Source organism: Cygnus atratus, chromosome 11, assembly GCF_013377495.2.
Source record: "Cygnus atratus isolate AKBS03 ecotype Queensland, Australia chromosome 11, CAtr_DNAZoo_HiC_assembly, whole genome shotgun sequence".
NCBI lineage: Eukaryota > Metazoa > Chordata > Aves > Anseriformes > Anatidae > Cygnus > Cygnus atratus.
The window spans coordinates 4444236-4469172 of record NC_066372.1 but is presented as its reverse complement, the minus strand read 5'-3'; the positions used below and the strand labels follow the sequence as shown (position 1 = coordinate 4469172).

The 24937-nt window shown below is 35.6% G+C and overlaps 1 protein-coding gene across 4 annotated transcripts in view; it reads left to right on the top strand.

Annotated features, from left to right (window-relative positions):
- MYO1E (myosin IE) overlaps nucleotides 1-24937 on the top strand; it is a 92065-nt gene that overhangs the window by 56891 nt on the left and 10237 nt on the right. For all 4 annotated transcript variants that reach the window (XM_035554253.2, XM_035554254.2, XM_035554251.2 and 1 more), the window contains 14 exons: nucleotides 896-976; nucleotides 1348-1434; nucleotides 2643-2729; nucleotides 3384-3551; nucleotides 4278-4363; nucleotides 4961-5042; nucleotides 6211-6317; nucleotides 10067-10165; nucleotides 13128-13272; nucleotides 17050-17164; nucleotides 17665-17834; nucleotides 18261-18406; nucleotides 22997-23143; nucleotides 24735-24892. In XM_035554253.2, coding sequence (XP_035410146.1) covers nucleotides 896-976; nucleotides 1348-1434; nucleotides 2643-2729; nucleotides 3384-3551; nucleotides 4278-4363; nucleotides 4961-5042; nucleotides 6211-6317; nucleotides 10067-10165; nucleotides 13128-13272; nucleotides 17050-17164; nucleotides 17665-17834; nucleotides 18261-18406; nucleotides 22997-23143; nucleotides 24735-24892 — 1678 coding nt within the window. The remainder of the gene's footprint in view (nucleotides 1-895; nucleotides 977-1347; nucleotides 1435-2642; nucleotides 2730-3383; nucleotides 3552-4277; nucleotides 4364-4960; nucleotides 5043-6210; nucleotides 6318-10066; nucleotides 10166-13127; nucleotides 13273-17049; nucleotides 17165-17664; nucleotides 17835-18260; nucleotides 18407-22996; nucleotides 23144-24734; nucleotides 24893-24937) is intronic.

Sequence of the window (24937 nt, the reverse complement as noted above, 5' to 3'; positions counted from 1 at the left end):
GCACTGAGTAGTACGGTGGGAACACGACCACATACAAGGCACTGATTATATTACAAATGCTACACTTCCTTTGAAGCAAATGAGCTGTGCTTTCAGCGCTGTATTTGTTCAGTCTCTTGCCACAACTGACCTGTATGATGTTCTGACATCTCCTTCCTGTCACCATCCATACTTCTCTGAAATCAGTCTTATTTTTCTCCTACAGAATAGAGCATTTTCAAATGAGCAGAATAAATAAAATGGTACTTGTCCCTTGTTCTCTTACCCCATTCTCCTGCAGAGAATCTCCTTCAGCATCCTGATACTGTGGCATTTGAGCAAATGCTCAAACTCCACTCTCCATGCTGCAGTGCTTTCTGTTCAGGATGACACTGTAGGCTGAATTGGCAGGGGATAAACCTTACCTTTGGCCACAGATGTTAGCTAGATTAAATGATGTCTGCTCATCTGCTCTGTGTTGGCACTGCTAGTATCTCAGAAGCCTTCCTGTTCATGACAGTTCTGAAATTCCTGCTATATGAAATAGGGGACTACAGAAATTGGTGAAAAAAATCATGTTACTATCTGCAAAACGCATCAAATATCAGACTTAAAGCTGGTCTGTTTTTTTGTTCACTCTTTTTTCTTCAACTGCACTGAGCCAGTTACTCCAAAGGAGAAAGATTTTTACAAACAGAAAATCCAAAGGCTCACTGACTTGGAAAAAAGGGTAGTATAATGTTCATTTCTTAGATATTAATAACACTTCATTAAAAAGTACCCTATTAAATACATATGTATTCCATTCCAATATGTTATTTCTGAAGAAACACTGTATTTATATAAAGGTTTATGAATATACCATTTAAATATTTTAAGCTTCACTTTGTTTTATGTTTTGTGTTTGTTTTATTAGTCCATTAATAAGGCTATGGAGAAGGACCATGAAGAGTATAATATTGGTGTCCTCGATATTTACGGCTTTGAAATATTCCAGGTGAGACGATGCAACATTCAGCATTTGAGCTGATCTGACCTGACAGTTTTTTGTTACTTAGAAGGGAAAAAATCTAACAGGGAAAAAAAAAGTTTTGGGGCAGAATAGAAGCCAAAAAAAGACAGCTTCTTGGACATTAAGTTCTTGCTGCTAATGTCTCACTTAGTAAACACAAAATATTGAAGAAAGCTCTAAGAAACTTTGAACTTTGAAGGGTCATTGATCCTAAAACAAAGATCTGAGATTACACACAACGCCTATAAAATCAGAAACCTATCCATCATTGACAATATTTCTATGAAGCTTCTACTATTGCCAACATAAGAACTAAGAATTACTGCATGAGAATAATTTTGTTTCTTTTTCTGTAGAAAAATGGCTTTGAGCAGTTCTGTATCAACTTCGTTAATGAAAAACTGCAGCAGATTTTTATTGAACTGACACTGAAAGCAGAACAGGTAACCAGACATTATTTTTAACTTCATAGAACGAGCTATCATTTTTCTCAGTTGGTAGAAAAAGTAAGGTTTCATCATCTGTTAACAATAAAATTTGCCTTGTTAAGCAAGAAACAAAAAAACAAACCAAAACAAAATCTTGGCTGTTGGCTAACCCTAAAAATGTAAACCAAGCGAGTCCGTCATACTGTGTACTAATGTAGTCATATGACTGCCTAGACTTGCTGTGTGCTCTGACTCACTGAAAGGAATGGAAAACTGCAGTTCTATTCCATCCCTGTGCTTTCATTGGATGTGACAGAGTAAAATGGGAATACTTTTCTTAGTTTCCTCCACACCCATTCCCCTCTCCGTTTCTCTTTTTTCATGTATACAAAATAGATCCCTGTGGCAAATGCACAAATACTTCTGAGTGTATTTGCATTTCTCTGCTCACAATCTCACTGAAAAACCTCTCTTTATGTGAATGGGAGCTTCTGCATGGGAGGGCAGACATAATGCAGCTGAGACAGTAATTGCGTACAGTATGAGCTCAGGCCTGGCACCGACTTTAGGACAGTGTTTTCGAGAATGCACATACACAATTGCTTTTGTATAAAAGTAACTGATCAATGCAGTTGAGCACACAAATAACCTTCTAAGTGTCTAGCTAGATTCATATGTATGCAACCAAGCAAATCAATTTAATCAAATTTCAGTATGTTTTTTTTCCCAGTCTCTATCCTTATGGTCATAGTAATTGTATACAGAAATAAAAAGTAGAGTTGTCTCCATTTTATGTCCATTTCTGAATGTGTTATTTTGAGGACCTGATCCTTGATATGCCTGTCACAAACTTATTTTGTAAAATACTTTAGAACATGGATGCTTAATTGCATTGTCAAGGTAACATAAAGCTCATTTTGTTGCTATTTGCAAAGGACTTTGACAATAAATGCACTGACAAAATATTCCTGCTTGTCTTAGTGACTACTCAATGGCTATGACAGACAAAAGAATGCGTGGGGAGCACAGAGAAGGATCCCAATTCAGCTCTTAGGCAGTAGAGAGCTGGATTTAATCATCATATGGGTCATTCCTCTTCTTTACCCAGAAACAGAGTTGACAGGTTTTTCTAAACGTAAATAGAGTATATATGTAGTATATTGTAGATCTGCCGCTAGAGCCATGGTGCGTGGAATATTTGCATTTTTCCTCTTACTTAACAGGAAGAATATGTGCAAGAAGGAATCAGATGGACTCCAATAGACTATTTTAACAACAAAATAGTGTGTGACCTCATAGAGAACAAAGTGGTAAGTAATTGGCATAAACAGATGGAAAAAACAGAAAAAGAATTTTCTCTAAAATATTTGGGCAACTGCTTTGCTGTCAAGAACATTCATGAGAAAAATGCAAATACTGTTGTTCAGTAACTGAGTCATACTAAGCCTATATGTAAATCTTACATAAGGTATCTTATAAGATCTTACAAGAGCTGTAAGATAAGTTATTTAAAATATTGGCCAAAAAGAGAACCATAAGATAGCATGTTTGATAAACGTGATTGAAAAATTCACTGGTTGGAAATTACAACTTTATCCACTTAAATTTGTCATCAATTTCGTGACATGCTCCTGTATACATTAGGTAATTTTTGGTAATATACATAGGTATTTTTTGGTGGAACGAGAAAGAAGATTACTTTGCAAAGTTTTCTAAAAAGTTCTTAATTAACAGGCATAATTTCCCACTCTGTCACTAGCATTACGTGGACTTGTATCTCTCGTTAAACTGTTTGCATGCTAGTGTACAAATTAACCTCTACTATGAACTGTATAGATTGATGGAGATTTCTTCCTGCTGTGACTTTGCTGTTGTGTTTTTGTACTAAAGAATTTTCTTTTGGGGGTAGGCATTGAGCTTTTTTTTTTTTTTCCTCACTTTGTTGTTTTCCTCAAATGCATTAGAATCCCCCTGGAATTATGAGCATTTTAGATGACGTATGTGCCACAATGCATGCAGTGGGAGAAGGAGCTGACCAAACACTGCTACAAAAACTCCAGATGCAGATTGGGACTCATGAACATTTCAACAGCTGGAACCAAGGATTTATCATTCATCATTATGCTGGAAAGGTAGTATGGAAAATCATCACTGAATTCTGCATAATGCATTTATAAGAAAAAAGAACAGTCATGAAGGGAAGGGGGAAGTATTACCTCTAGAGGGTTATTCTGATTTTAAATAGGCAGATTATCTCAGGAGACAGTGCCATCCTTTCACAACGTATGGAACTTAAAACACACATGCCCTGACATAGGTCCCTTACTTAGGATAGATGTCTGGGCCTTGCTGCTGTCAACTGTACTAAACAAAACCTAGTATTAAATGTAATAAATACCTCAATCTTCATTGTCGGTTATAATAGCAGTAGGTTTAAAGCACTCAGGCATAAAAATGATCCTTAATGTACTAGTCAAATTAGAAATATATACAGATCCTATATGCAGTTACTTGGGCATATTTCTCAGACTATTCATGATTTCCTGCTGTTATATTCAATAACAGTAAACCCTTATTGTGCTAAATATTTTTATTCTATAAAGTATTGAAATCACATGCATTTTATTCTACTCACTAGTTCCATTTTTTTCTTTGAGTTTAAGTATATGGATTGAATTCCTTTGTTGTGAAAGAGTTAACTACTATATGCAAGGATTTTTTAATCACTATACTGCCTTTAAGTAATACCAGACTAACCACAAAGTTCAGATCAGCTACTGATGAGGACAGGATATAAATTTTCTGTAATTATTGGGTTCTCAACTTACCACAAACAATCAATTTCCACCTTGGCCCAGGTATCTTATGATATGGATGGATTCTGCGAGAGAAATCGGGATGTTCTTTTCATGGACTTGATTGAACTCATGCAGAGCAGTGATTTGTACGTAAGCAAAACTTGCTTAAAGCTAGGAATAATGTGCTAGTTCAGATGGATGCAGAAGGCCTGACTTCTCTGCTACTTCACAACATGTCAACTGATTTGCATAAAAATGGAAATAAACCATCACAGAAAAACAGCATCACTTGCATTGTACTCAGTCTTCATTTTCTGCAAATCTCAGTAATTATGTAAGGTACCAAAGTGTTAGAATTAGGTAGTATATTGATAAACATTTTTTTGGCCTCAAAGCAGGCCATCACTGATTTGGCATTATCTCAGAACGGGAACTGTTTTAACATAAACATTTTTTTGTTATTTATTTTAACTAACTGAGGCTTTTTAGGAAGTGCTTTTTGCTTTGAGTCTTGAAATCTGTTATCACATGTCCTTACAAGGCTCGCTAAAATACTGAGGGATCTCTGTGACGAATGAAGCTCTTGGAAAATAGTAATCTTAAAATAGATTCGATACAACTCTGGGTTAACATAAATAGCTCCTTATATTCTACTCAACTGTCAACTTTAACAGCATATTTATTGACATTCCAGCATTTAATTGTCTTTCTATACCAATGCTATTTTGTTTATTCTTTTCTAGGCCTTTTATAAAGGCTCTGTTTCCTGAAAATCTTCAAGTGGACAAGAAGGGTCGCCCTACCACTGCAGGCAGTAAAATCAAAGTATGACTAAATTTTTGTTATATTAGTGTGTGTTTGTGCAAGTTAAAAAAAAAATAGTAGTCTTTGCTTGTTTTTATTATCCAGATATTTTTAAAAGATAGACAGTGGAGTGTTCTGACTGCAAAGCAATGCGTTGTTTCAGCTGTTAGAATCATGTTTTGCCCAGCATCACTGTTCATTAAACCTTTTGTTCATCTGCATTCTACAGCAGTGAATTTTCCAAATGAGCAATTGATGGTAGTGATAATACTACTTGCATGTGCATAATGAATGAGCCCCTTCACTCAGCCACTTGATATCCTACAAATAACTACAGATAACTAGTCTCTTTATAGTGCAGAAATGCAGCAGGGCCTGACCCTACGCCCACTGAAGTTAACAGAAGTCTATCTATTGACCATAGTGTGGGCTGAATAAAGCAACAAGTGTTAGAAGGCAAGCGTCTTTTTTTTTTTGAGACTGGTTGTAAAATATATGCTTAGATGATATACTTAAAGACTTTGGAAATTAATATTTTTTCAGTGTCTTTCCGTATATTTTACTCTGATGGTTAAGCTCACCTAACACATTCCCCATGACATGCATTCCCCACTCCCTGTTTTTATATAGTAGTTTAAATATATTACATGGTTGGAGATAATAGTGCCTTCTGTTTACTGAAAATGTTTTCCTGAGGTGAGAGACTTGTGGAAGGTGTTGAGTTTCTTAGTGGATGTGTTTATACATCTTTTACATACATATTCATAGAGACCAACGTGGGTAAGTTTTAAATAGTAAGAATAGAATTATTTGATAGAGCAAAAGTGATTTGCAAAAACACAGGAACAAAGAGCAGAAAAATTTCCAGTAATATAAAAATAATAGCATCCTTTCCTTAATTTTGGATGTTTTTAGTATTAACAGGTGTTTTTTGTTTTGTTTTTTTACTTTCTCCCTCTTACCTTACACATACATGCAAATACATGACTTTTTCTGTACATTGTTTCCAGGCTAAAAGTGCAGGTCTGCTACTGCTATATATTATCCCAAGAGAGTTCTGGAGAAAAGAACCAAACCCAACTGGATCCAGTCAACTGGATCATCAGTAGATGGTTGATATTTTTAGAACTCTCTCAGAGGATTTACTCTCTTTAGGTCAGATCCTATTGTTTTTTCGTTGATTTTACAGAAACAAGCAAATGATCTCGTTGGCACCCTGATGAAGTGTACACCCCATTACATTCGCTGCATCAAACCAAATGAGACAAAGAAACCTCGAGACTGGGAGGAGAGCAGGTATGTGAATAAGCAGAGGGTGCAATGAGAACCAGCATTGAGCCAAAAAAACAGCCACCAAAAAATCATAATTTTTAATCGTATAACCTACAGACAATAAATTGGGCACATGATCTAAATAAGCAGTTAGTAGAACCAGTTCTTAGGTTTTTTTTCATATCAGTTACAGATGATCAAAATTTGCAGAATATGTAGCAGTAAAACTATAAGTATATTAAAGACTTTGTTTTCCATATGGAATTTGCACACCAAATGCATTATACATCAATTCTAACTTTTGCTCGATGCTTTGAAAACAGCTTCTATTAGATAGCTGAAAGCCAATGACATCTGTATTTGCTGTCATGTATCAAACAAAAAAGAAAAAGAAAAACAGAAAAAAGTGTCTATAGCAAAGAATATAGGTTTCTTTTTTTTAATTTCCAACATTTAAGTTTCATTAGCCACCTCTTTAAAGAGAAATAACTAGAATATCATTCATACAGACATTAAATAGTTGCCTAAATCATTAATTTGGTTTATTGCATCTGTTTTAAGTCACCTTTAACCATGTGGTATTTTTTAACATCTTCATAGTATCTAAAAAAAAGATACATTTCTTTCTTGCACTGAGGTCAGATACAGTATTTAACATTTTTAATTATACACCAAGTACTTCTGGTATTGGTAGAAGTGCTGATAATAGCAATTAGTTATTTTTGTCACAGTGAAACGATTTGTGAAGTCCGATAAAGAATATTCTTGACCACATCAACAGCATTGCCAGAATTCACTTCCTGCCATTTGGCACACAGACTAGCACAATTACATGCAGATGTAGAGCACTTACAGAAGCCACAATCATGACTGCCCCTTGAAAGTGTCATTTAGGTCTTGGCAGTAAACGTAGACCCTCTTTCTCTAGCTTTTCCCACCTTTTAAAATCCTACTATGCAGCACTTAATTTCTCACCCACACTGGGACCGAAGGAGGAAAGTTATTCTAGCAAAAGTATGTCTAAAAGTTGTAGCAAAGCAAAAAATATGAATTGGGGGCACTTTTAAAATCAATCATTTACATATTGGAAAACAGGCCTATTATTGTGGGAAGTGTTGCTAGGAAACCAATGAAACGAAACAAAACAAAACAAAAAAAAAACTAATCCTGATAAAAGGCCAGCTTTCAGGAAGCCCATTTTGGAATAAAAGTGGGTAAGATTTCTCCCCCCTCCCAACAGGGATGGTATTTAACAAATGCAGCAACTGGTGACGCTAAGATAAATGAAATACAAATGACTGTATAGTATGAAACTCAACTACAAATAGAATTAGTTCTTAGGATAATAATCCTTCATCCCTGTTTACAAATACTAACATTCTTTCCCTTTTCAAGCCATTTCTCATCTGTTCTGACATCATATTGTATACATATGCTGTAACATTTAGTGAAATTTCCAGGAAAAATAAATGTAATTATATGCATATATCAACTCAAACTTCAGCTTGTTTAATTTTGTTGTTTCATGATTTTACCATGAGAAAGTTCTGTTGAGGGAAACAAAAACACAACTGAGTATGTGTTATTTTTCTGAATGTTGCAGTAGTGTTTTTGGTTTTCTTATGTGATCATTTAGTCTTGTATCATACACATGCTGCCATACTTAAAAATATGATGGGAATAGTATATTTAATCTGCTTATTAGTAGCATGTTACTAGACAGTGGAAGTGTTATCAAGTAAGGAGAAACTTCACAAAAGCCCATCTTAATGCTCATACAACCCATGTCACTTCAGCCTTCTACAGCTGTTGAATAATTTCAGATTATTTTGTACTTTAAGATAGACCTTGTATAGTACCTAAACCTTGTATAATACCTTAGTTATTCAAAAAATTGGGGTGTTCCTTGAAATGTGTTTTTGTTCAGATCCTGGCACAGCCACTTGGATGTGTATTCGAAATTGCTGCATTAGCTGAATTCCCAGACCCTGACCTGCTTGAGGTTGATGCCTGGAGGGAGGTTTTCAGTGTGCCTTTTCTCAGAAAGAAAAAGAAAAACAGAAAAATGTCTCAAATTCTCAGTTGCTGGACACTAATACTGGCAGGACAGTAAGAAAAAGGGAGTAATACTGTTGCTGCAGTGCATTATTCCAGATGTGAACAGGAGGGAAAAGCTATAAACAGGAAAACGTATTTTTGTCTATCAATTTTCTACTGTTACTGTACCAGAATTTTTAGAGTAAGTACAAAACATACTTTATTCCTTGAACACAGTAAATTTAAGATGTGCAGTATTTTTTATTATAAGATAAAAGAGCGGCATCTGTCTTTAATAAAATACCTCTAAAAGAAATAACCACAGGGCTTTTGTCATTTGTAGCATGAGATTTCAATTTTTTTCCCCTTATACTGAGTCATGTGAAAAGAATGTCTCTACCAAAAAAAAAATAATCAACAAGTGATGAAATTTATATTGAAATTTAGCATTTCAAAATACCTAAAGAAATAACACCAAATTAACCTAGAGGGTTTTCAAGATTTGAAATATCTTGATTTGTAAAATCGGAGAAATGGTACTTTAAAAAGGATTAAAATTAAATGGTTCCTTACAGACTCACTTTTTTTTTTTAAATATGTGAAGAATTTTTATATGCTGTTTATTAAACTTACAGGACTAAAATCTTAGCTTACCTCTGACTGAAAGCTAAAGCTTGCATAATTTGCCCTATAAAAAAAACAACAACAGAACCCCTGAACACCACATTTCAGAATTAAAAGCTGACATTGCTTCTTTCAACCACATGACTTAGATGAGAAAAGTAAGGAAATACAAAGGAAAACAGCACAAATCATACATTGTTAGCAAAGTTAACTGAAATTCTTCAAATCAAATCAAATCTCCAAGCATTAAAAAGCAGACTAGCAGGATATGTAAGAAAGAACTTAAAATATGTTCCACAGCTCCAAAGACAGGAAAAGGTGCCAAAAGATTTATGGGGAAATACTTGTTCCTTGTTTAGAACCTGAAAGAGTTTTGCATGAGGAACTGTAATGGTGTTGGGATAACGATGTTTCAGTTTGTGTGTACAGGAGAATCACCCCACAGCCATTAACACTTTCAGTTGGATTAGTACCAGCTCAGTTTTTGTTTAGAATTAAAGTATGCCATGAGCAAGCTTACCAGGCACACTTCTGCAAGTCTTGTGCCTATCCTCAGATCCTCCCTTTGCAATATGGTAAAGTCAAGAACAGTGCTAGCTTTTCATGAATGTACTGCCCAAGGTATCCTATTTCTGATTCTTTGTGTTCTGGAAGTTTGGAATTTGGGCCTTTCTCCTCTCCTCAGATGTGGTTCTTCTCCAGAACAGCCAAAAATGAGCTGTGTGCAACTGTCAATGTTTGAGCTATATAAAACATAGGTGAAAACTACAATAAAAGAATGCAATTTCCCACTGCCTTGGATATCAGCTATGTAATTGTGTAGGTAGTTATTTGGCTTTTTATGGGTAATATTAGTGAAGAAATTTATACATGAATTAGGAGGTAGGTAGTTAGGCTACAATAGGGAATGCTACGGTAAATTTGCTGCATATATTTCAGTAATGTAGTCTACCTGCCCTGAGTAGTTGTTCTGCCATGCAGTGTACATGGTAATATGCAAGAATAAATAGATTCATATATGAATTTTATTATTTCATATGTGCATGAATTTTACAAGTAGTCTTCTTTACTTCTAAAAATAAAATAGATTTTAAATCTTGCTTTGTCCACAGGGTAAAACATCAAGTGGAATACTTAGGTCTTAAAGAAAATATTCGAGTACGAAGAGCTGGCTATGCCTACAGGCGGGTTTTCAAGAAGTTTTTGCAGAGGTAGGATAATACTAATTTTGAAATATTACAGTACATTTGTTTACATGATGAGGAAAAAAAGAAGTTGCAATTTTTAAGTGCTTCTCATGTCCCGCTTTTCTTTTCTCCTATTTACCTTGTTGACCTATTTACCTATATTACCTTTCTCCTATTTACCTTCATCTAGGCTATGCAGAGATTTAAATGTGTCTTAAAGATTGTCTATTGTTGTCTTTGAAAGTCTTTTCACTTTCCTGTAAACTTGCTGAAGTTTTTTTGTAGTCTTTTGAAAGGGTTGCTGAAAGTTAGAACTGAAGTCAAGAGAACTTAGAGTTAGGAGCTGTGTATTCTGGAATCTGAGGGTAGCTCTCCAACTGCTCTTTGCCAGTGACAGGATAGGCAAAGAAATACGTGCCTGCCATTCAGCCATTTCAGTGCAAATTCATACCTTAACATATGGACTCCGTTTTCATTATGAAATAATTTTTAATCCTATTTTTTTCTTTATCTTCAAGCCCAGACATAATAAACATGAATGTGCTTCAGAGTATAAAACCTTATGTGAAGGCTACTGCTGAGACAGAATAACAGATAATAATGAGTATGAAATCTAGCCTAACATTTGTCAAAAACTGATTATGAGGGCTGTGTCTAGAAATCTGCCTGAGGTCTGCACAGAGGAAAGCCACATGGTGTTTCTGGAAGGTGAATAGATTTCTATACTTCATTTCATGTGCAGAGATTCACAAGCAGCTGAAACCATTCTATGTGGAATTCATCCATTTGTTTCAAATCAGTTTTGTAAAATTTAACAATTTAAGAGTAAACCTTTTCCTGCAACCTTTCCATTCACAGTTCCTAATATCCAGAACAACCTGTTCTGACACGATGAGTCAGTGTGAGTAAAAGTGGGCTGAGGCATGGGATGGTCAGGAAATGCATGCTTGTACATTTGTTTTCATTGGGAGCTACTTGGCATCTTGATGTAAGAAGAGATTTTGGGGCTGAATAGACTTTTATGTACGAAATTTACATTTGCATGCAAAAAGCCAATGTCACTGAAAAGGCCTATGTGTTTCAAAGCATAACCAATCTGAAAGCTGAACTCCATACTCAGAGATAGGACCTAACTCCTTGCTGTGAATCTGTAAGAGATAATATTTTTGGTCTTTTTTTTTTTATGGAATTGTTTCACAGCATTTTAAGAACACAGTTGTGCTGAAGTCCCTCAAAAGCCCAAATTACACGTAAAGTCACAAAACCTAGATATACAGATATCAACATGACCAGTTTAATGAGAAGTATGCAGAAGTACATTGGAAGAAGGTGCTATTCATTCCCAAACAGCAGTGGACAATGATAGAATTGACACACACAAAATACTAAATTCCAGAATTGTGATATGCTCAGTTGGTGCATGTTACAGAATATGTTGGTGTTTTTTTCTGCCCATTAGACTTGTCACAACAGTAAATTATGTGAAGCTAGTCTAAGTTTATGAAAAAGGAGAATTTCTAATCTTTTCTTATTCTGTACCTGAGAACTTTACTTACATTTAAAGGTCTTCAGTCATATTTTCCCTATGCCCTCCTTTATATAGCTTAGATGTAGGAAAGAATTTGTAACATGCTGAAATGTAGTGTCTAATGATGTTACGTGAGGGGCTCTACAACTTTCATTGCCTGTATTAACTTCAGCACCTTTATATTCAGACTTCATTATCCAACTAGATTGTTGGAGTTACATGATGAACCTGCAAAAGAGGCTGTTAAATAAGCTGGAAATTAGTTTAACTTACAACTCCTCCTTACTACTACGCATCTATCTATCCCATAATACTGATAAGTAAGTTATACTGTCTCTAAACAGATTATGTATAATGGACATCCGTAAGATGTCATAAGAGCTACTTTTGTTATAACATCATGCTAGTGTCTGAGTATTTGATAACTAACTTCAACAGGATAGCAGTATAGGGCCTTTGAATCTTACTGAATTATTTATGGTAGCCTTTTCTTTTCATGTACATGCTATTTAGAGGTATTGTGTTTTTTGTGATATGCTCCTTTTTAACTGTTTGTTATTTTTATGTGGTATTAAATTGCATGACACTGTTTCTGCTTCTGGCTAGATAACAATTTAGACATGACAAGATAGAGAAATGAACATTTCCTGAATTAAGTTTCTAACAACTCGTGGGATTTTGAGAAGTTTTATTAGAAGCTGCCTGAATCTTCCTATGAAACATGAATTTGGGAATTACAACAAACTAAACTCCATACTCTATCAGTTTTTTCATTAATTGAATAGTTTTACTAATACAAGCATGGGAGTATTATGAGACAGAAAGCACTTCCCTGCCTCCTTTCCTAGCTGTTTGTATGGTCAGTTCACCTCAATGTTCCCTCCAGGTAGCACCAACATCACAGTATCTTCCCTCCTGTAGCAGGTGCCAAGCCAAAGGCTTTCTGGGGTAAGGCCAAGACTGGCTCCTCACTAAATGCGGACCAGCTGTTGTTAACAGGTGGGTTAGGAGCATGAGCTGTCCGCTTGCTCAGAAACACAAAAGACCTTTGTAAGACAAAGGCTTGAGTGGGAAATTGATCACATACTTGGGAAAAAGTCTAGCATATTAAGAATATGGAGGTACTTAAACTTGTACCCTAAGTCCTTGCTAGTAAATAACCTTGTTCTGGATTTAAGGAGAGCAGAGCAGAACTTTCTGTAATTAACTACTGCAGTTACCAAATAGTTAAGTTAGGATCTGGAAGTGGGAGGCTTGTGGACACTTGCCATTCTCAATGCAGCTGTTTTGTCTTGCTAAGCAAAGAACACCTTAATATTCTGCATCTTCCCATGCTCTGAGCTTCTGTAAGTCCTACCAAGGTGGTCAGTATGCCCCCCGGGTAATAATACTAAGAATCAGTGGTATTCTGCTGCTGTTCTTTGCTGTTTTAACCTCTTATTTTCCTTGGTGGTTAAGGTACGCCATTCTGACCAAAGCAACCTGGCCTTCCTGGAAAGGAGAAGAGAAGCAAGGAGTTCTCCATCTGCTTCAGTCTGTCAACATGGATCCTGACCAATACCAACTCGGGAAATCCAAAGTCTTCATCAAAGCTCCAGAGTCTGTAAGTGTGGCAGGACATGAGTCTATAAATATGAAGCTTTAACTGAAATAAGAGGCCTGCCCACTCAGAAGTTTTACATAGTATCTGCTAGGGTGGGAGAAACATCAGAATATAAGTCAGGCTGGGCAGGCCTGTCACAGATGCCTCAAGTCTGTGGGTGCAGTAGAGATTCTAGTCACTTCGGTGATGGGTACAGTATAAGGACACTGCATAAATTTGACACACAAGGAGCATTAAATACATCAGGAAGAGATGGGACACACAAGGATGCTTTGTATGCTTTGTCAGGTTACATATGATGTTCCATCAGTGTATCTGTCATATGAAGGAATACGATGGTTTGAGAAGATATCTGCGTACATTAGTCCAAGAAAACAGGTCCTTTTCTCAGTATAAGAACTACTGATGAAAATAAGAGAATAGCAACAAATATAGTAAGGATATGTTATATATCATGGAGTAAATCAATGTCCCAGGATGACTGTAACTTGAAATCCCATCCAGAAAGAACATTAGGTAGGCATATTAAGACTGCTTTTTTCCTGTGGCTTTTAAATTGCTCATACATCATTCAGGAAACTTGTCAAGGAAGAAAAGTACACACTTCACCATCCTGTGCTCCTTATTTATTAGAAGCAGGTGACTTCTTGGTGCTTTGCCTTAAGTTACACATCAAAATAAGAGCAGAATATTTCTGTTGCTATGATTTTCCTTTTCAGAAAATTTTTGGTTTTGCTCTGTATAGTAGCAAAAATTCAGGCAGTAGACTCTGCTGTGCCCATTCACATGGTAAAAGCTTAGAGGGAAAATAATACTTGTCCAAGTCTTAATCAAAATTGTTTCTACCATGAATAGGGTAAGATAGTCTCATCTGTTTATATAATAAAGCATTGTAGTGTTCAGGGTGTATAGGGTATCTGAATACTTGTATGCATGTTGACAGAGCAGGAATTTCTAGTAGAGGATTATTTTCACTTAATCATTGCAGTCAATGAGCCTTAACCAGCTGATTATAAAGAAGCATGAGCTTTGCCTTCCACTGTAGCACAGGTCATGATTTATTTATTAAGATTTTGGTGAGTCTTACAAAGTTGGTGTGATAGTCTTGGCCATCAGTGGATGTCTTTGATATCTCTTCTTGTGACAAGTTGGGACTTACAATCTTTTGCTGATGACCTCAAGTTTATGATAGGGCAGTGGCAAATACCCATTCTGGTCAAGTAGCATTTTAGAGTAATACAGATTACTTAGTTGCTTGTAATTACAAGGGACCAGAATTAGTAATTTAAGCAGTATCTTCCAGTTTGTCTTACACTGTAGAAAATTGTTTTTTCCTGTTTTCACTGAAATTATTTTGCATCCATTGTAAGTTGCAAACCCAATGCAGTCTCAGTTTGGGAGATAAAGAAACCAAAATAATTTGTGTAAAGGCCATTTTCTTGATGTTACACTATTTTTAGGAAAGGATAGTTTAAAGTTTTAAACTGTTTTTCTGTTTTATGTAATAAATCGTAAGGAAATAAACTTCTCTGAATGCTGAAAGACCCTAAGCTTTGGTATGCATGCCCCTTATAAGAGAGCAGATTTCCAGCAGCCATATCTTCAAAGAAAGGAATGAAAATGTTTGCTGGTACCCATCTTCTATTTAATAGCTAAATGGTTCAACTAGTCACTTAGGATTGATGTATCCAGCGTGGCCTACTCTGAAGTAGCTAAAACCTTAATCTTCCGTACGCCAACATCACATCCTACTATTTTGTTTCCCAGAAAAAAAAATGTTTCCAGTTTTGCAGCACCTTCCCATTTGTGTAATATGTCCTGTTTATATTTCAGTGACATTTAAAGGCATATCTGTGAGTTTTATTGAAGGGCAGTTCTGCAGTATAGGACAATACGAGAGTGACTGAAAATAGTAAAACTTTTAGGGTTGCATTGCGATTTTAATTTAAGTTAGTGCTTTTGATTACTATATATTTTTATTTTAAGAATGTCCTTTTTTGAAAAGTCATGAGGTTAATTTTAAAAATACTAAAATAGTTGGGGCCTTTTCCATTTTAAGTTGAAATAATGTGAGGTAAATATTCTAAAGCTTTTTTTTTTTTTAAAGTATTGAAGAAACATCCCTGAAATGACTAAACTTAAGGCTAGTGTCATTACTTCTGACATAGTAAATGAAAAATTTTCTTCTACCACTAAAGAAAGTGACCGTTATAGTTAATTGGATGAAAAAGTACTTGATTTGTTTGGGAGTGTGAGGGGAGGCTTTACAATACATATTTTAAGAAAAAAATTATGCAATATTTTTAATTTATAATGTGGTTCAGTAAAATATTAGTTAACTTGATGTTTTCAGTGAACTTCCTTAATTGGGACTCTGACCTTCAACAGCAGGTGATAGACTATTTTACACTGATATTTTGCAGTTAGCATTATTAGAGAAATAAATTACATGTTCGAGAGATCAATGATTACTGTAAATTGAATTAGACAAGGGCTTGATCATGCCCCTGCTGAAGCTTAGGAAGTTTTTGCATCAGGAGCAGGTGTGTGTTTCATGCCTGTGTGCTGAAACCCTATCTAACGCTTGTGTGTTTGTGAAGAGATTTTTTTTTTTAAAATAAGTTTCTGTAGATGGAGATTTGCCAACTGCAAAATAAGGTTTTATAAGTAGCAGAAATGAGGCTTCATTATTTACGTTTCCATCAAACACCTGAATAAATAACTCTGTACACAAACAAGTGAGGTCTTGCAGAAATGGTTTGCATTAGATCAAGTTTCCTTTAAGATCAATATGAACAATGCTTTTCCTAGATTTGCATCATTTAGCAGCAAATTTAATAAAGGATCCCATAGCCCAAGCTCACTTCTTGATATACCTTTTTTGTTTGTTTGTTTTGTAGTTTTGTTTTTTTTTTTTTAAACTAACTTTCTCGCTTTTGAGAGCTAGGAGAGAAGTCCTTATGTGTATTTAAGTCACAGTATAGGAAAGTAATTAGCAAGAGCCAAGCTAGTGAACTGATTTAATATTATAATTGTTAGCCAAATGTTGAGCTTCTGATGAGACAAGAAAAAATAAATTATGTAAAAAGACTGTAGTGAAATATGCCATCCTCAATAATTATGAAATTGTTCTAATGCATTAAATTTACATATATTGTAGTGAGACCTGGAAAGGAGATGCACCTGCCGTTTCAGTTTTCATAAATCAGCATGTCCTCTTGATTTCTGACAACACTGTAGAAACAAGTCTTATCATAGCATACTGAAATATAAGATCGTATTCTAATTATAAGTCCTGCAGCCAACTTCACTGCTGAGGAAGAGTGGAGCCAGTAGACATAGCAGGGTAAAATTTAGATGAGAAAGAAAGTTACATATGAATATGGTGCATTATTGTGTTACACATTGCATAGATGCCCATTGACATTCTAACATTGACAGGAGAAATGTGAATTTTAAAGAATATGTCAGGCTGGAGAGGGAGACTGGATGGATGCCCAGTGGAGAACTTCAAGTTGCACCAGTAGTATTTCAGGAGAATCCATATTACTTTTTCTTCCTAATCGGGTTTCAAGGTTAATAGGTAAGCTGGTAAAACACAGAACCACTAAAGCTTCTCATGTCTTCCTACCTTACCATTCTGATCCATGAATCCTTGGTCATAGCAGAAGCACCAGCTTGGATCTGGATTGAAATACATTGGAAAGTTGAAAGTAAAGTGTTTTTCCGAAACTTATCTTGTAAAATGTTTGACCTACCCAATGTCTTTTTGTGCAGCTCTTTTTGTTAGAAGAGATGAGAGAGAGGAAGTATGATGGGTATGCCAGGGCCATCCAGAAGGCATGGAGGAAGTATGCAGCCAGGAAAAAATATGTACAGATGAGAGAAGAAGGTAGGTTCTAACTTTTTGATGACTTATTTCACGTGATTCCAAGAACAAAAAATACGGTGCAAGAGATAAAGGAAACATCTCCCTGTCTGTAAAGCAAATGATTGCTTTGCAGACTAGGAATGACTGGAAATTGTTGGACCCTTGAGGTACCACTTATGAGGTTGACTGTTCTGTATGTGTGGTTTTGTTGGACTACCCAGTACTTTGGTCTCAAAGCCAGACTGAGTAGGAGAGAATTTCCGTAGTTCCAGAAGCGCTCCTGATTTGTCAGAACTGCCAAGCTTGCCATCAGAGTATTTCAATAGAAATGGATTTAATAACCACATGGATCCTTACATAAGGATTAGTAGCAGTGCCTCACTATTCTTTCCCTATTAGAAGCAATTTGGTTATCACTTCTTCCCCAAAAGTTCTGCTTTAAACCATTAATGCTCCTTCACACTGTGAATTTAGAAAATTTAGTATATAGTATTAATCAATGTCTATTTTTTGTATTTAAGCATCAGATCTGTTGCTGAACAAGAAAGAGAGGAGACGGAACAGCATTAACAGGAATTTTGTAGGAGATTACATAGGCATGGAGGACCATCCAGAGCTACGCCAGTTTGTGGGCAAACGGGAGAAGATTGATTTTGCAGACACCGTAACTAAATACGATAGGCGGTTTAAGGTAGGCTTAAGAACAAGATCCACTAATGATCAGTTCTGCTAGGGAGTTATACTGATGTCTCTACGATCATTTAACAAACTCCATGTGTCAAAAAATTCTAGGATAGTAGCTTGAAAATAGTCTTTGACCCCTCTTACTCTCAACATTGAGATTTTCAAGCCGTTTGTTCCAGGGCAAAAGGGAATTGCTTTATGAGACTTGCTGGGCAGAAAGCTAAATTAAGAAAGGGAAGAAAAGCTACTTTAGTCCAGTGCAATCTGACTCTGAGGTTGTGATTTATCACATCAGATTCCCCCGCACACATTCAAATCAAAGACTGATAGCCTTGCCCCAAATCACAGTACATTACGTATTTTTGGAAGAGCATCATGACATTAATGCATTGATCTCTGTATAACTATATATTTTCAAATAATTTTGTTTCAGAGTGTGAAGCGAGATCTTGTCCTCACTCCAAAGTGCATATACCTGATTGGGCGTGAAAAGATAAAGCAGGGTCCAGAAAAGGGTCAAGTTAAGGAAGTCTTAAAGCGAAGAATGGAAGTGGAGAGAATTCTTTCTGTTTCTCTAAGGTCAGTATCTTGAACACATCTTTCCACTGACAGAAATCTGTGTAAAACAGAATGAAATAAGTTGATTGATGAAGGGTGAATTCCATAAGCTGTATTAATTGAATGTTGTAAACCAAGCTGGACTTACTTTCAGTCATAGCCCTAGTATGTTATAACAACAGATGTTTATGTTATAAACATTTTCTGACTAGTTGTTAAAATGGTTCACTTGGTTTAAGTCTCACCTATCTGGTGTCACCCAAAATGTGTTCTGTGAAGCATATATGCACTGTAACGTGCTCAAGAAGGTTTAGTGAGTTTTGGCTTAAGCTTGTATCCGAGAAGTAAATCTTGGATATGTAAGTACACCTTGTGCATATCCAGTGCTTCCTAAAGAGTGGTTCTCTGTGGTGAGCTGTTAAAACCTTTATTCCTAGTTGGATTTCACATCACTTCTGATGACTGAATATCAAACCAGTCCCAACTTGCAGGAAAGATCAGTGGTGGTGCCCACAAAAAGCTGAGAAACCTGGTTAGGTGAGTAAGTAAAAACAGGAAGAAACTGCCCATGAGACCCATAGATTTTTGCCTGTATCACTTCATCCCCTTGAAGATGAACAAAAAAAGTCTCTGAATACCTTTGCATTTGTTATTGCAGTTTATCAGAGCTGGCAGCTGAGTATTAAATTTAATACAAAAGAATACAGATCCAGCCTAATGGACCAAGAAGAATTCTATAAATATTAAAATTTTGTATTTTAAGAGAATACTCTGTAGTTGAGTACTATGTATTGACAGCTACTGCAAAGGTTTTTTTTTTTTTTTTTTTTTTTTATATATGCTTATAGAACATTGTTCCTATTAAGATATTCAGAAGTCTTCCCACAGACATAATCCAGTACTAAAAAAAGTAGGTTTTCACATTTCTGCATTTCTTGACTAAATTAAATCTTTCCAAGCTTAGGGAAATGTCTACTTTTACAATACCATTTTCAAATCTTGTGGTTTATTTTAGCATACATCTTTATAACAAAAACTGCAGCAACAATAGATCCAGGTTAAAAGAGTGGAACCTGCCTATTTAGTGTTCCAAGTTTCAACTGTGTACTGTACAAATATTAAACAGATTTCAGCCAGACAGCTGAATTGGGCCTGTAGCATTCCAAAGGCAGAGTTGCATTGAGTCAGCTAAAAGCACAGCTGCCTGCCAAGTTAGCAAAAGCTGTTACACTCTTCTTACAAGTAAATAATAGTTCCACAGAAGGTTTTGAAGGAAAACAAAATGTGCATAGCTTAGAGGAAATATGTATATTACATTGTGTCTAATAATGTTTTAAACTTAGCTTATTGAATTTATTTTTTTGGAAAAGCCATTCTTTGTATATTCTAAAAGTAGTGTCAGAATTACAAACTGTCAAGCCATCCAGGTATTCCCCCCAGAACAAAGCTGCCTAGAAAACACAAGATCAGGAGAGCTTTTCCTGTTTTCATGTTAGTATGGGCTGAGTTCATAACGGATCATACTTAAGGAATATTTTAACTCTGTATTGATACAGTTTATTAGTAATACAATACCCTGGTTGCAGAGGCTACACAAATTACTGCTTCACTAGAATCTGAGATAATCTTGTCAGTGACCAGAGTTGCAGCTTGTAGTATTTAACAGTCTTCAATTAAGAAATCCAGAATGAAACTTTTACACAGTACAAATATTGCCTCCTTTGTATTTTTGAAAGAAATACAAGTTTTTCAGAGGTCAGACTCAAAACAAAAATTGCATTAGCTCTCTAGCTTGCATTGTCTCATGTGTTTTCAAAACTCTAGTTTGTAGTTTATTTTTAAAGAAAATTTTAATTCTCAACTAAAAAGGAAGGGAAACTCCCTATACTTTAAATTTTGACACCTGTAAGGTAATTGACTTCTGACCAGTTTTGAAGTGAATCTCAGTCCTCTGCCTTGGAAGAAGAAAATTGAAATGACACTTTTCAGGAGCTTATCCAGACTGAATTTTAGCTTTGTTCTGTATTACAGACAAGAAGGGCAGAATATTCAAGCACCAGTGACAGGTATTTACATCAAGTAACACCACGTAACAATTACTAAAGGAATTGCCCTTTAAAATACAATTACCCAATTTGTAATTTGTTCTGTGAATTGAGTATGACAAATACTCATAGAAGTCTGCTAGTGTTTTTAATAGCAGTAAATAACTGAGTTTTACAATTCATCTGATAAGCAGTGACGCAGGATATCCTAACAGTGTTGCAAAGGCAGGCTCTTTGCCAAGCAAGCTAAGATAGGACCACTGGCTGGATAGTATTTCCTATAGTGCTGGGGTTTTTCTTACATGTCTCTTTCAGAACCCTGCTGAGACTCTTAAGTTTGCTTGATGGTAGGAAGGGAGGTCATGATTTTACTTTATTTTCTTACATTTCTTACTGCTATTTTAAATACTAAGTAGGTACTCTGGGGTAGGTAATTAAGTAAGTTTGTGGCTTCATACACACTTTCATAAGCTATAGGAAAGATTTCAGAGTTTGAAAGGAGATTATGGAATACAGAAATAGTGGGTAAACTTTTAGAAAAATGGGTAGTGGTACGACTTATTCTTCATGTCAGGTTAGAAACATTTTCATATCTAACAGTCAAGAGTATCTGTAGCAATAGCATGAAACTATTTTTAATTCTGCATGAAGTAAATTGCTACTCACAGTCTCTAGAGGGAGGCATAGTCTTCAGTAACTAGATGAAAAATGATGATGAGAAAGCTACCACTGTTTACCACCTTCGTATTTAAAGAGTCAGCAATCAGGCAAACCAGCTGTGAGAGGAAAAGGAAAGAGCATGCTTAAAGTGGAAATCTGTTAATTGCTAGGTAATTAGGATCAGAAAAGAGTGATGAGGGAAAATAGATTTAATTTTCTCTCTGATGGAAGAGAAGGGACTTCTTTTCTGAGCTGAAAGTTATTTCAAGGTCCTTATTTGCAAGACTTAATTTACTTTTTGACTTACTGTGAAACTTTGAAGTAATGCACAATACATAGATCAGATATCAATGCCTTCTCTGTGTGATTTATTGCTATGCAAACCATTTAAAGACGTTTTTCCATAGTGCTCGTTGTGTAACTTTGGCTTGCCCTTCACTTGGCTGCCAAAGCCACCTGCCTGGTTTTCCACAACCTTAATCACTGATGATATTGACACTGCCAAATTTTATGCCATTAGCAAGTAAGTTTTTAGTATATTGGTTTTAGAAGAAACTGTGAAAACTACTAATAAATGCTAATTCTAAATCCAAACCTTTTATATCCAGGATTTGAAAGGTTCATTTCTCCAGAAAGAAATACAATCAGGTAGCATCTTTTTCACTTATGAGACATCTAATGTATTGAAATAAATTGCTATGCTACAATTATATTTTCTAATATTACTAAAAGCAGATGAAGATTAGCTGGAAGCAAATAAATAACAAAGTCGTAACTAATATGGTTAATTTTAAATTTGTGTGAGATTTTAGCACGTTGTGAAAGGGAGGTCAGCTGCTTCCTTGCAGTAAATAACCTTGCTGTAAATAGCTTTTCAGTGTAACAATTGTAGGGTGTTTTTTTTTAAATGCAGCAGCTGTGGATGGAGTTGCTAGAAATTGTATTGACAATATCTTTATCAGTTGTGACTATGATGGCTTGCTGACCATATTTATGACTTGCTTTCTTTTCCTTGCTTTCAGCTTTCTTCTCTTAAAAAATAAAATCCTGTAATCATCTTTGTTGGAGCAAGGCGAGGGGGTCATGGCTAGACAAAGTGAAATCTTGTTTCACAGAGACATCATGTTATATTACGTTTAAAAAAACAAAAAACCACTTATTTCCTTGTTTTTGTTTTATTTGTAAAGCATTATTTATATTGCTTTTTAGAGAGGATGCAGAAACAGATAGACACCAATGTAGTTATAGCGAGGAAGTATGCCAACATGTTGTTAAAAGGAAAAACAATACATTTATATACAAATTAGCATGCTGAAACAACACTAATCTAGCTAGAACTCAAAGGAACTGTGGGGACTCGGCAGAAATCAGCCAAGAAAATTGCTGATGTGGATATAATGTTCTGTGGAGTATTTTGCAGCATCTGTAAGCAGGAATCGATCCATTGATGGTAATAGATCCCAACATGTGTGTTCTTTGTACTGTATAACCATTAAGATAAAAACGATGGAGAGTTAAGAGCTTTCATTCAGAATTTGCTTGCTTTGACTTTCAGTCTTACGTTATGACTAGTAACTTTCAAGTTTCCAATTCATCTCTAATCACAGATTTTGCCATTGTTGAAGAAATGGACTTTAATTTTAACTTCAATAGCACGTGTTCTTATGAAACAGTGATTACTGTAAAATGACCAAATACCTTTCCTGTGTTTCAAACAGGATTGTTTCAGGTATTTCATTATCAACTGCTCAAAAAAAGTGTTCTCATAAAGCAAGATTATACGGTACATGCTCTTTGGACTTCGTGTTTTTAAAAATTAACCATGTGTACAAATTTCATTATAATGCTGGCTCTATTTGCTATTGAAATTTTAATCTGAATGGTATATACTCTGATTTCTTTTCAGCACGATGCAGGATGACATTTTCATTCTACATGAACAGGAATATGATAGCTTGCTTGAATCAGTCTTCAAAACTGAGTTTTTAAGCCTTTTATCAAAACGATATGAAGAGAAAACACAAAGAAAACTACCTCTGAAATTTAGCAATACGTGAGTTATGTTTTTTCAATGGCCTTTTAAAGAATAAATAATCATTGTTCTTGCTGATAAGGCAGATGAGTGGAAGCTGCTTGCTGAGCTCCTGCCTAGTGCTTTGATTTAGAATAATAAGAGACAGTACACTATAAAAATGCAAGGAAACCAGTCGTTTTTTAGCTCATCAGAGTAATAGATTGGGATTGTATCTGGGCCATCTGCCACTTTCCACTGTCTGTGTGCATAGGTGAGTTGTTTTCATTCTACTGAACATGCATCAGGATCAAGGGTCTGCAACTTTGCCCTGTCATAGATCAACTCTGTGCTGTCAGTGCTGTGGCTGCGCAGCAGGGGCCAGGCCAGTAACTGCACAATTAATATGCACCCATAGAGCAAGCTTTCCCATCTCTCTGCTGCCTGCTGTTTCCTGTCATGAGAAGGGAACATCCTCTTCAAACTCCTTAACCTTGACCCAGTAGTGGAAACATGATATTTGGAACACAATTTCAGAGACATAATATAATAATCTGAAATAAGGTCTCTTCTGCCAGGTGAGACGATAATTCCTGGAGGAGCTTGTTAAGTAAATTATTTTAGGAACATTCCGTATAAACAAGCCTGAAATGCTACTGAATGTTTGATGTGTGTTTTAGCTGTAAGGGCGTGCTGGAAACTATCCCAACAAATGTGTTTTTGTTAATACTCCTACCCTTGAAGTAGATTAGCAGCAGCAGGCCTTGGATTTTTCGTATGTTCATTTCCTTAAAAGAAGTGCAAGAATTATGAAAGTTAACAGGAGAGTCTTATTTTAGTTTGAAAGGGTATAGGAGGACAACTGAAGTTTGGAACATTCCTGTAGCATATGCTCCTATACTCAAAGCCAGGAATAAATATTTTTAATAATCCAGTACCAGGAATAAAAATTTTTGTTCATGCCAGTTGTAGTGTGTTATATTTCTTGGGTCTTGCCCCCAAACCATGATTTTCTTAGCTTGTATCTGATTGCATTATAGAGCAGAAGCAGACAGATAGTATGGTAATACCTGGAAAGAGAGTGTGTGTGTGTGTGTGTGTATATATGTATAGTCATTTATATATACGTGAAAATAATTAGAAAGATTGAAAAGTGCGTGCAAAAATGTTCACTCCCCAAGTATGCACAAGGCCCACTCATGAAGCACATATTGGTCACCTAATAGTATATACAGAAGAACATTTAGGAATGCAGCACTTACTAGCTTGCACTAGTAGAGTCTTCTTCTAGTGGAATCTGTTTTATGGTAGACACATCTGTTGCTCAGACCCTTGCATGTTTTTCCTCAAAGCTCATTTATCTTCTTATCCTCTTCAGAGTGTCTTAAACTTCCTTCCTGTACTATGAAAGCCAAAAGGTCAGTTATGTAGAACATGTAAAAAAAAAAACAAATTAATTAGGTGTTTTATATCATTATTCATGCATTGAATAGAGATTCTCAATCTAAGCTTTTTATTTTTAGATCTCTAAGTTATCTGCTGCCAAGTGATATTGTCCTGGTTTGACATGTAAATTCTTTGGTGTTTTTTTTTTTCCTTTCTCTTTTTTCTTGTTTTCGTGTGCTTATATTAGGCTTGAAGTAAAGCTGAAAAAAGAGAGCTGGGGGCCCTGGAGCAGTAGTGGTTCTCGACAAGTGCAATTTATGCAAGGCCAAGGAGATATAGCCATTCTCAAGCCAAGCAATAAAGTACTGCAGATCAGCATTGGACCAGGGCTACCAAAGAATTCCCGTATGTATGATTTTCCTTTAGAAATGAATGACTCCTGCTTTCCCT